This window comes from Neurospora hispaniola (assembly GCF_033458365.1).
Source record: "Neurospora hispaniola strain FGSC 10403 chromosome Unknown B0T23scaffold_1, whole genome shotgun sequence".
Lineage (NCBI taxonomy): Eukaryota > Fungi > Ascomycota > Sordariomycetes > Sordariales > Sordariaceae > Neurospora > Neurospora hispaniola.
Window position 1 is genome coordinate 1,831,838 of NW_026944406.1, and position 11,470 is coordinate 1,843,307.

At 51.4% G+C, this 11,470-nt stretch overlaps 4 protein-coding genes across 4 annotated transcripts; 1 reads left to right on the forward strand and 3 right to left on the reverse strand.

Annotated features, from left to right (window-relative positions):
• Nucleotides 1-3,374: 3,374 nt before the first annotated feature.
• On the reverse strand, nt 3,375-4,651 carry B0T23DRAFT_369221 (uncharacterized protein). The gene has a single exon (XM_062836501.1). The coding sequence runs from the start codon at nt 4,443-4,445 to the stop codon at nt 4,077-4,079; it is 369 nt and encodes a 122-aa protein (XP_062696746.1). The 5' UTR covers nt 4,446-4,651; the 3' UTR covers nt 3,375-4,076.
• A 2,263-nt stretch (nt 4,652-6,914) lies between these two features.
• B0T23DRAFT_328940 (regulator of volume decrease after cellular swelling-domain-containing protein) lies at nt 6,915-8,332 on the reverse strand. Its single transcript, XM_062835689.1, has 2 exons — nt 8,003-8,332; nt 6,915-7,973 (listed from the first exon to the last, which is right to left on the reverse strand). Exons 1-2 carry the CDS (start codon nt 8,278-8,280, stop codon nt 7,226-7,228), a joined length of 1,026 nt encoding a protein of 341 aa, XP_062696747.1. The 5' UTR covers nt 8,281-8,332; the 3' UTR covers nt 6,915-7,225.
• A 182-nt stretch (nt 8,333-8,514) lies between these two features.
• B0T23DRAFT_449986 (uncharacterized protein) lies at nt 8,515-9,738 on the forward strand. Its single transcript, XM_062841072.1, has 2 exons — nt 8,515-8,805; nt 8,907-9,738. The coding sequence occupies exons 1-2, from the start codon at nt 8,793-8,795 to the stop codon at nt 9,575-9,577; spliced, it is 684 nt and encodes a 227-aa protein (XP_062696748.1). The 5' UTR covers nt 8,515-8,792; the 3' UTR covers nt 9,578-9,738.
• On the reverse strand, nt 9,705-11,422 carry B0T23DRAFT_416712 (alpha and gamma adaptin binding protein p34-domain-containing protein). Its single transcript, XM_062839642.1, has 2 exons — nt 11,234-11,422; nt 9,705-11,058 (listed from the first exon to the last, which is right to left on the reverse strand). The coding sequence occupies exons 1-2, from the start codon at nt 11,328-11,330 to the stop codon at nt 9,827-9,829; spliced, it is 1,329 nt and encodes a 442-aa protein (XP_062696749.1). The 5' UTR covers nt 11,331-11,422; the 3' UTR covers nt 9,705-9,826.
• Between the last annotated feature and the right edge of the window lie 48 nt (nt 11,423-11,470).

An 11,470-nucleotide genomic window follows, 5' to 3' on the forward strand; every position in this document is an offset into this window, starting at 1 on the left:
CATCAAACAGGAAGCTTCACTTTCTCGGCGGCTATCTACAGGTCTCATTGGCTACAGATACCGCTGCCTGGGCATTGGGGGGCGGAAGAAGTGAGGGCCAGGTGCTGAGCTGCAATAGCTGAGGCGCTGCAGAAATCACAAGGCAGGAACGATGGCACCAGTGACGCGAAGAAGTGGCAATCTCCATACGATGGTAGATGCCGAGGACACTGCTTGGCCATTACGGCCTTCCTGCCAGTCACATCATGCCTTCTAACTCCGAGCCGCTCCTCTTAAGGGGCCCGAGGCAACGTGTCCTCTCACCGGACCAGGCTCTCCGGTCTTCCTTCTTGTCCGCCTTGCGAGCCTTTTCCTGCTTTTTTTTGCTTCCAGCAACGCGACAACTTACGGTATCTACATTCTAGCGTCGTTGCCTTGCGCCTCTTACACCTCGCAAGCAATCATAGTGCATGGTCGGACGTCCTGTGGTCAGCGCCGAGCTTCCAACGGGTCATCATAGTCACAAATTCACAAGCAGGGCAGATAATGCATTGGTGTCGTGGTACTATGCTATGTACAATGGTCCTCCCAGTCATCCAGATGAAAATGCTGTCGTTTCTGGGCCGAAGAAGGAGTGAAACGCTGACCTCGGAGTCATTGTGAGGTTATTCACCCTTCGGCCATTAGTCATTGTAGCTACAGAAGCGGGCAGTCGCTTCTGAAGTCTAGGCGTTGGGTTTATAGCTTCGGGTCACTGTAGCCTGAAGGTAACAGGCTCCCCTCTGCATGGCCCGCGGTTGTACGGCCTTCCAAGAAGTGGAATAGCGGTAGAAACCCTACCCAGAGGACGGGAGGATGACTGAGGGGGTGCTCAGACAGACGAGATGGCTATTGACCGCTGGTGTCAGCTTCAGGGACTCATAAGCAGGGCATCATGATGGGCTACCAGCTCCAGGCGATGCCGGTGTTAATCAACGGCTGCCGCTAGAAAGTTGCCAGATATGATCAAGTCAGACCTATGGGGAACCATGGGGGTGAAGATATAAATGTATCTGGGCGGAAACATCTGAAGAGGGCCTACAACATGACGAAGTTGGATTGGGGGTGCTTCTTCGACATCAACATTGATGTACAGGAGCAAAAGTACCTCTCGCGACATGGCCTTCGCAAATTCATCAGCACAGGGGCAGGTTTTGGCAAGGTTCTGTATAGCTATGTGTCTGTATGATACTCTACAGAGTGGTTGGTACATCACTTGTTGACTCAGGGCAGCACTATCGCCATGGGGTCATGGTCTGCGTGCTGATCAAGGAGTTGAAAAAGGGGCCAAGACCCGGACCAGAAGGCCAAGGTTTGGCCGGGAGCGTCTTCCTTCTCTTTCATCTTCTCCTCCGAACACTCTCTCATATCATGCATCTGATACCGGTGTTGTATCACTTCCCTTCGTATTACCTTGAGCCACCTTCTCCGCCAGTTTTTCGTACATCTTCTCCAACCGGGCCTTAAACCGCAGGCCGTGGACATACCCCACGGCAGACGGGTCTGAGAACCTTTTCAGGCGGCTTCACCCGGATCTGGAGAAGATGGCGTGCTAAACACATGAGATTGGGCGTTTCGAGCTTCAGGGACACGGTACTTACGGTCAAGAATTCATAAAGGGGTCGTCATTCAGCTGCGGGAGTCGCTGAGCAAAGACGTGGACGGACAGAGAGCGTGCTTCAACGCCTTGGCTGTGTCAAGTCTCCATTCCTACTGTTGTGGCGTAGGTGTCGAGTCCAAGTTGCTGTAGCTGTGACAGCCATCGTGTGTGGGAGTCTTGATATTGGACCGCTGCTGGGAGGGCCAATTTCAAGGACAAGGTGGTGATTCACTGGGAATTTTATAAGTGGGGAGACGCCGGAAAACAACATACCTCCTCCCTCTGACCACATAACGCACCTTCTGACATGGTAATGAAGACGATAATCGGCTTCAAGTGGGGAGTGATGTGGTCATGTTGGGGCCTCAAGAGGTATCCAAGGGGTAAGTCAATCAACGGCAGGTTGCAATGTGGCTACGAACTGAAGGGCAGAAGCACAGAAGTAGAGGCTTTTGAACGTACCTGCATGTCGTATATTCAGACTGTGTTGTCAGAAGGCCCGCCGCTACGACGGTGGACATGATGAGACTCCTTGCCGGTACTACATGTCTACCATTAGAACAGGTAAACATCGCGCCGAAGAAGCAACGTGGCGATTGAAGAAGGAAGATAAGGGAGAACGAGCGTGTGTGTTGACTTTAAATGAATTGTTGGCCCAACTCTCTGTGTCTGCGGATCAGCCCTACCAAACTTCTCATCCGTCACCAATGCTCTCAAACAAGCTTAAACTTGCCTGACGTACTTCAAAGTCGGAACTCCGATGTCACAGGTTCTTGTGCAGACAACAGAAGACCGGTGATCAACAGCTTCGCTGGTGGGGTATATAGCCCTTGGCAGAATGCGTTTAGGGGTGTCGTTGGCTGCTGGCGTTCACCTCCATAGCTTGCTGCCTTTCCCAATGTCTTGAGAGAGTCATCGGAAGTGCCCCATTATGTAAAGAGCAGTCCGGACAGCCATCGGCATGAGTACGATGCTTCGAACTTCGGCTTGTGATTGGGCTCAGCATCGGAAATAGCTGGGATGCGTGGCTATGCTTCCATGGGGGCAAGCTCGCTCTGACTGAGCTTGTCGTAAGAAAGAGGGCAGTGCTGCAGGTGGTGTGTCGAAAGTCTCGGTGGCGTTTAGAATGTTCTCGAGGCGTCGTGGGTGCCGAATCCTCCTTCTTCCATATCTTTTCCTCCCCCTTCACCCCTTCACTCCTTCCCCCTCGCCTCTCTCTGTCTTATCCTCCTCTTTCTCTCCGCCTCTCCCTCCTCTCTCCCCCATCTCTCTTCCCCCTCTCTCCTTCCCCCCTCCTCCTCCTCATCTCCCTCATCTCCCCCTTCCCTCTCCATAGGAAGGTCATGGTCCAGGTAACCAAAAGCTCAAACAGAGATGCATGTCGTGTTTCCGGAAGGCCAGGGATCGTCCGGTGGGGTTTGTGAGGTCCGAAATGAGGACATGGCATCCAAGGAGGTCGATCAAAGAAGACAGGGAATTCCAGACAAAGACACCGTACACTTGTTCGTCTTTCTAGTCCTTAGCGGGTCCGAATAGGTGACTTGGTTCGTGGATGAAGACTGAAAAGAGAAAGAAATACGGTTACCGGTCTAGAGGGTCACTTGAGACGTTGACCTCAGTCCGAAACCATTTAGGAGCCACATGGTAGAAGTAATTTGATGAAAAATGATGTCTGGACCAGGAGTCATGCCCGTTGAGATTCGAACACAACCGTCTTGTAAAGACGAGCTGTAGGTACGTTCGTCATACAAACATGGGTTCCAGGATGCTAGTCATGCTGCATTTATAGAGAGGTACGGTGGTGGGCGGAGATGTTTTGTACCAGGCAGGTCCTGCTTCGTCTGGAGGCAAGCGAACATGCCTGTCATCTAGATCTTACCAACGACATCACTAGGTGGAAACTTTTGATGATTCTAGTTATCTCTAACTAGAGAAACAGGAACGGAAGCGCCATGAAAATGGAGCTAGTAATTGCAACAAAGAAGAGATAAGAATGAAGGATAATTAAAACCAACAGAAAAGGGCGTGAACTGTTATAGCTTTCATTTGTTGAGGCCATGTTGCAACCTGAATGTCTATGGAGAAGACAATAGGTTCTCAGAAAGCCTCTTTTGTATTTATTTTTTTCTTTCTAACCTTGGACTCCTTCTGGAGGGAAAGACCCTGTCTGTTACCCTAACTCTACTTCATACAATGGTTTTTTGTGAAACAGAGTTTGAGTAAAAGACCGAGGTTTCCTCACATCAACGGGTATGTCTTGTTTTGACTTTCTTCGTTGTATCGCTTCGTTGTTCTTTCTTTTCGTTGTTCGATGAAGGGAGGAGATCGGGTGGTCGCCGGCACTACGATCGATAGTAGGTAAGGTATGTGCCGCATCGTTGGAAAATGAGTGTCGAGAAGGCGCTTTCCTGTACGGAAAAGAGTAGATAGAAGAAAAAGGGACTCCCAATTGTGTCTGCTAGAGACGACATATGATGTGACAAGTAAAGGTAACGGAAGATAGAAAAGTTGAGAAGTTGAAGGGGAGGACAAGCGGCTTGCTAGGGACCAGAAACAGAAGTGAATGCCAAATACTTCTCAACGACACTCGGCTTGACGGAAGTAGAATTTGCACCTTGCAGTGTAGAGCCTGTGATGAGACAAAAGGTGTGATGTTGTTTGAGGGAGGGAAAAAAAAAGAAAGAAAAAAAAAGATTAAGGAAAATGTGTTAGAACATCCAACCTCAGAGCAGGAAAATAGGGCCAAGAGTATGTTCTGCAAGAGAAACAAGGAAACAAGACTTGGAGATGTACGGGAAAACAGCATAGCAATGTCCAAGTACCGCATCTTAGCTTCGAAATGTCGTCTCCCACATATGAGTGTTTCCTACTGCTGTAGGCCACTCCAGGAAACGCCTCAACTAGAAGCAAAGACCCTGAATGGGAACAGTTCAACTGCCGACAGGGTACGTACTTGCCACGTGCTGGACCTTGCACAGGCTCTTTGACAAAAATCTGGTTAGCTTGCCAATGACAAACGCTTGTTCACGATCGTGCCACCTCTCGAAGTGACCGCATTATTCCTAGATTTGTTGGGGGGGGGGGGGGGGGGGGTTTGTTAGGTGGGAGGCGCAAGTGGGGAGCGCCGTGAAGTAAACTCCGTCGTGTCTACGGCTTGAATTCAGGGTGCATCTTGCAGCTCGGTTGTCGTGCTTCTGCTAGATACGCTCGGAAGTGGCTGGTGGGGGAACTGCGTAGGTATGCTCGGATCTGGAGTTCATCGTCGTCGCCGTCATCTCGCTGTTGGTGGCAGTCGTTGGTCGGTGGAGATAGAAGTCTCTTGTTGGCGATACATGGAAAGGATGCTCGGCATTGGTGCGTCGATGGCGAGGAAATGGATCGGGTAAAAGGGGTGAGATAATGTGGGTAAGCCCAAAAAACCTCAACATCTGCGAGCGGAGGCAACAGTTGATAGGTAACGTAGTTGCATGATCATTCACCGGCATTACCCCAAATGGAAGGTTGGCTTGAAGACGTAGGACATTATGGAGGCGGAGACGGCGAAGTAGTCGAGAAGCAAGCACTTGGCGTGGCTCGGCAGGTAGGTGCAAGTTCAGAATACTGTGACTCGGTGCTAGTCTCGTCGACGTCCTCTCGACGCCTACTCCACTCTAGGTACCTGGAGAGATGGCAAGAATACTTGACATCAGGCGTAGCACCCGACTGTTACCCTTCCAGCTGTCCTGGCCTCGATCTCGACACATGTTAGCCAACTCCGCCATCATGTCGATACTCTGTGGATATGTGGGTACCTTTGCAAAGTTGATGCCGTAGACGTGGAGATTCTCTGTCTTAAGCGCTGATTTTAGCCCATGGGGATACGATGCAGCACCTCAGCCGGTCAGGTTGAAGCATCGATGTTCTTGTCTCGCCCTCCCGAGTTCATGCACCTGTGCCATGACGGCTCCTCCTTATCACCGTACGTCGTGATGTGGTTCTGCAGCATGAATAGTGACTAGAGAAGCTTTGCAAGCTGGTAAGCGTTGGTAATTGACTGAAAGACAATATTTTCTTTTTCTTCTTTTCTTTCAGGGGGGTGGGGGGGGGGGGATGTACTTGGCTCTCATAAACCTGCCGAAATCTTGGTACTGGGAGGCAGTGCATAGGCACAGGATGACTGGCCTTCAATTCGCCGTGTTGAAGAAGACGCGAATATCGTACCCCCTTGTCAACGCTGCGGTAAAAAATGTTGCGCAGCCCTTCGTTCGCACAGAAACTTTAATCCAATTGTTAGTCACTGCCACGTCTGCCAAGTTTGGAATAGGATGACTGACCTTCTTCCTGTTCAGTGACTACTAACTGCTGTACTCCAGAATTTGGGTCGCCTGTAGCTAAGCTACGCCGAGCAACAAAATAAATGAGAGCGAGAGTTAAATATGGAGGTGGAGGTGGAGGTGGAGGGGGGATTCAGGACGCCTTTCCGATAAGGCAGGGGCCGAGCATGAACACGCTTCCTTTTCTGGAGGAGAATTGGAGAAACAGGCAGAGCTGTCCTCTCCCCTAACGGGTACAACCGATAAGTGCATAACCTGTCTGCTTGTTAGTCATATCTTAGAAAACACTACCGTAATGTGATGCATGGTATTGGAGAACCTGCAGTCAACTCCAGTCAGCCACCATCGCAGTCTGCTTTTGGTGGCCTTGCAGAAGGTCCTGCTGCGTGGATGATGGTGGGCTGGGTGGACGTGGATGTTGACTTACCGAGGCAGTCTTTCAAACTGGCATAGTAGTATGGTGTCAGATCAAGACTGTTTGCGAGTGACAGCTTGGGCAATGAAGCCTAGAACACTAGCAAGTACGGAAGAAGCGAAGGATGAAGGGGGGAAGGATCAGAGAGGTTGAAAAAGGAGAAAAAGCAAGGGCACAAGAATTGATGAAGGGAGAGAAAGGAAGAGAAAGAGGGATAGAAGGTGAACAGAGATCAAATAGAAACAAGAGGAAGCAGAACACCGACGGCCATGCCATCCTTGCAGCCTGTTGAGTTCGCGGAGCAGGATGGGAAATACAAATTGGAGTGATAGAAATTAAAACCCAAAACACTGAATGACAATATCGATGGTGCAGGAATTGAAGCATCACGGACTTGTAATGCTAATTTGAGGTCAACAAGAGAAGAAAGGAAAAATGGTTTGAACGGCTTCTTGAATGTGTCCTGATCGTAAAGTCGTGGATTTTGTGGACGGGCATATCGCAAACGTGAAATGTCACAAAGCAGCGGCCTGCCCCGCTTTCAAGTGCTTCCCCTCGCCGTTTGTTACGAAAGTTTACGGGGTAGGTAGTCAGGAGGATACGCCAATACACGGATCAGGCATAAGACTCACGCATTGGCAATCATTGTCTGTACTCATGAGGACTAGACCCGTCCTTAACACGCTGATCGTGAATTTTTCGGTCTCTCTTCAGACCGATACACCGTGCCAGAAAAAGGAGTTTCCAAAGGTTCCGTTGTTTGGGCCCGACCATCCCCAGAAGCATACCAAGCCCATTGTACCCAGTCCTAGCCATGTCCACTCCAACAGCTGGAACGCACAGGCGTCTACTGGGCGCTCTCACTCGACCTCAACTTCCCTACTCAATCCTAGCCCTCTTATTCTCACCCTGTTCATCCTTTTCTCCACCACCATCAGCCGGATCCTCTACATCCTCCCTCCTTCTCACGGTACCAGCACCTTCACCAAGCTCTCCTCCATTTACGCCACCATCTTCCTCTCCTTCGATCTCAATCTCAACCTCCTCTTCCCCACCGATCCAGTTTCCTTGTTCATCGAAGTACTCGTGCACGTTCTCCGCCGTGATCCACCCGGAACTGCCAGGCATCGGCGGCGGCAGACCTCCCGAATTCGACCCCGCAAACACGCCCTGGAAACCTTCAATGGCATCGCCCTCAAAGACTATCCTGTCATCGTCGTAGTCTTCGTCTTCGTCGCCTTCCTCGACGGGATCGGGGTTGAGATCGGAGCAAGCGGAGATGGCTTTGTAGAGTTTTGTTGCTTCATTGTCGGGTTGTTTCTTGCCGATTGTTGGCTCCTCCTCGGTTTCGGTTTGTTGGGATTCGGTGGAAGGAGCAGGTGGGGGAATGAGGGTGAGTTCGACGGTTTCAAAGTCGTCGTCGTCGGCGCCGCCGTCGGGGGAGAGCTCGAGCTGGAGGAAGACGGAGGGGTACTTTGTTTCGCCGGTGCCAATGGTCTTGATCGCGTGAATGCTAATCACGGGGTAGGGGATCTCAAAGCCAACTTCGGCGGAAGGGGAGAATATTGTGAGGTTTCTGCAAAGAGGAGGCGTGGGGTTGTTAACTTCTGGTCCAGCGCGTGAGGACCTTGACGGTTAGAGAGCAGATGGACATACTGGGAGTTGACATAGAGATCAACTTTTTGCTCAACGGTTTCCTCAGCACCCTCGCTCAAAGCGGCACCTTCAGGAGCTGTAGGTTCAGCCTCGAGGTCGGCTGGGAAGAAGGGCAGCCTGCCGCGCTGCGACTTGGGGATCCAGGCCTTTGCGCCGGTCGCATGGTAGTAGAGGACTGGCTTTCCGCCGAAGAATGTCTCGGGAGTTTGCCGGAGGTGCTCTTCAAGAGGCTTGAAGTCCGCAAGAGCGGGCGGCGTCCGGATCGTGGTAGGTGCCATTTTGTTAATTTATTATGTTTTTGTTAGAATTACGTACAAGTTACGAGCATAGGTCGGAGTTGTGAAGCTGCTGAAGCTCCAGAAGCTCTGGGGCTCTAGGCGACCTATCTTTTAGTGGGTCCGATTTGCTCCATCATGGGGCTTATCAGCTTATCGTTCCCGCTGTGGAATGACCCCTGTAGCTCCATCGACCCTCATCATCGCTCAACTTCAAAGTGCACCAGACTGGAACATCCCCGCGCATCCAAGTTCAACAACGTCAACATCGCTTCCCTCAAGTCTGATAGGAACCTCGAAATAGACTCACGTCACAGCCGGTACTACCTCAATTGAGATATCATCGCAATCACCTCGAATTGCCGCAATCTAAACCTCTCAGATACACGGCACTCGAGCACTTCATCCACTTTCTGCCCCTCGTCGTGGTCCCAGTCCTCAAGGTCCTTCGTCTGGCCTGAAACACCACTTCCACCTCTCAGCCTCGCAGAATTTCCTCACCAAAACTCTTCAAAATGCACGACAACCGTAAGTCGCCCACCCCCAACCCTCCCCCCTCGCTATCCTTTTTTCCCATCCTTCCTCTCCCTCCTAACAACATCCTAACTAACACTCCCCTCATTACCCAGGAACCCACCCCCTCCTCCAACAACTCCCCCTAACCGTCTCTCCTTTCGTTTCGCTCCCCTCCTCCGTCACTTTACCCTACACTTACAAGCCCATGCCAAGCGCCCTCCCGCCTTCCCCATCCGGCGTCGGCGTCAACACCCCCAACCACTCCGAAGGGGGCGACCCAACAACATCAACATCCTCCAACAACAAACCAAAATACATCATCTCCTCCGCGTCCGGTCACGCCGCCCACCCAGACGACATCATCGCCTCATGTCAAGCTCTACAAGCGCACGTCGCCAAGTTGCAGTCTGATGCCAGTGCGGAGCTGAAGGCTTTCGAGGAGAGAATCAGGAAGAGGGAGCTGGCCGAGAAGAGACGGGTGGCGCCGGGGTGGTTGGATAGTGAGGCGAGGTTGTTGGAGCCGGAGCGGAAGGGTGGGAACTCCAGCTCCACCAAAGGAGGGAATGGGGGAGGGAGTTTGCTGGATGCGCAAGATGGTGAGAGTGACGAGCAGCAGGGAGGAAATGGGGGGAAGGATGGCGGTATCGCTGGGTTGACTCAAAGGTTTGGTGGGCAAGGGTTTGGGTTGGGGCACGGAAATGGGGGTCCAAGTGAGATGGCGGTGCCAGATCAAGGCGAGGAGTTGGACAGGGCGTTTGGGGTGGTGGAGATGGGTCAAAGGTAACGTTGTGGTTGTGTTTCACGATGTGAGTTTGCGATCACGGAAAGCCGGTATCGGTAATACGATTCTTTCAAACTCTGCACCACTCCCTCATAGCCCGGCGAAGTATCGTAGCAAAATGGGTTGGGGAGTGAACAGGTGGACACAAAGACATTTGAACATGGAACAATCGGATGTGACTGACGACGTGATGAGCTGCATGACTGAAACTATCAGCTAGAAGCGTCTGCCTGTGGCATATCTTGATCGACATTACAACTCCCTCATAACCTCCTCGACGGCCTTCAACGCCAACTTCCTCCTTTGCTCCTCCGGTACTGTACCGCTCATGTCCCTAACCGCTTGCAACTTGAGCATCATCTTGGCGATCTTCTCCACATCTTCCTCTCCTATCTCTTCTTCCTTTACCTTGTCTGCCCCAGACCCAGACTCAGCGCTCGGTCCAGCATTTGCTACGTCTGTGGCAACAGCAGCGGACTCCCCCTTCTCCTCACCTTTCTTCTTCGTCTTTTCCTGTCCTTCTATTGTCTGCGTCACGCTCTTGGACGCCTCCAACTCTTCTTCCGCCGTCCTATTCGAATCTGCAGTCCCCTTCAAGAACGCCTTCCGCATTTCCATTTTCTGCTTCTTGGTGTACCCAAAGCCAAGATCAAACTCATCCTCAGTATCCCCGTCGTTTTCATCAACGTAGTCCTCTTCGTCTTCAGACTCGTCGAACAGCCCACGATTGTTGTTGTTATTATTGTCGCCCTCGTCGCCGTCTCCGCCTGACCAGTCATTAGACTGCAGTGCCTCCAGGACTCGCGCGATGCCCATCTTTTCGCCGTATTCGTTTTTCTTCTCCTCCCCTTTGTTGTTGCTGCTTCTGTTATCATTGTTGTTGCTGCTGCCAACAACCCGATGATGAACAAACTCCAACCCCCACTCCGCACACAAATCATCCCATTCATTAATCTCATCTTCCATGTCGGCGTCCATTTCCATTGTAGTAATCTCACCACCACCACCACCAATATCTGACGCCGTCGCCGTTATTGTTGCTGTTGTCGTAACGCCAACAGCCAACCCCACACCCTCCCATTCCCACCCACCTAGTCCCTCCCGCACTACCTTGCCCACCCCCTTAATCAACCCCTTAGTCTTTTCTTTCTGCGCTTTCACCTTGGCATCATCATCGCTAGAAGAGGACGACCCCGGTGCAGATGTAAAAGGAATCTCAAAAACACAAACAACCCCGCCCAAAACCCCCAGCACCTCCTTCGCCTCTTCGCTCAAAAAGCTCGCTGACCAGTCGCCAGGGGAGGCAATCAGGTCTAGCCAGATGGGGATGGAAGCAGTGTAGTAAGTTGTAGAGAGGGGGAGGTGGTGGGTGATTCCTGCAAGGGAAGGTTCCGTTGCCGTGTGTTCTGATGAATCTTCTTCTTCTTCGTCTTCTTGTGAGGGTGGTTGTTGTTGTTGGGGAGTGGGGGCCGTGCCGGTTAGGTCTATTATTTGTTAATCGATGGGGGGGAAAAAAAATAAATGTTTGAAGGGGGGGAAGAGAAAGTGGTGGTAAAAGGTAAAGCCCTGGTTATGTATGCGAGAATGGGAAAGATATGGGGAAGTAGTAATGAGAGGGGAGAAGGGGTAGAAAGAAGGACGTGATGTGGCATGGCATACCTCTGATGACGGCACCGAGATGGTCTGAGGAGTCGGTGAGGGCGACTGCTAAGATTCGGCGCGGGTTGCCAATTTCTTCCACTTTGGTAGGCACCATTTTGTAAGGTTCTGAACTCAGAAGAGAAAAAAAAAAGATGGGTTTGTTGTTCCGTTGAAGTGAGGGGTTCCGAGAAAGTAAGTCGCCAAGTGGTGTACTGTAGTAAGATGAGCATGGGGATGATAGTGACACCTGCCTAT

Bases quoted from the DNA above. Each gene is read 5' to 3' on its own strand.
- B0T23DRAFT_369221 (XM_062836501.1), bottom strand. From the start codon at position 4,445: ATGCGGTACTTGGACATTGCTATGCTGTTTTCCCGTACATCTCCAAGT.
- B0T23DRAFT_416712 (XM_062839642.1), bottom strand. From the start codon at position 11,330: ATGGTGCCTACCAAAGTGGAAGAAATTGGCAACCCGCGCCGAATCTTA. The intron at 11,059-11,233 runs GTATGCCATGCC...AACAAATAATAG, and splicing joins TCTCGGTGCCGTCATCAGAG to ACCTAACCGGCACGGCCCCC.
- B0T23DRAFT_328940 (XM_062835689.1), bottom strand. From the start codon at position 8,280: ATGGCACCTACCACGATCCGGACGCCGCCCGCTCTTGCGGACTTCAAG. The intron at 7,974-8,002 runs GTATGTCCATCT...CTAACCGTCAAG, and splicing joins GATCTCTATGTCAACTCCCA to GTCCTCACGCGCTGGACCAG.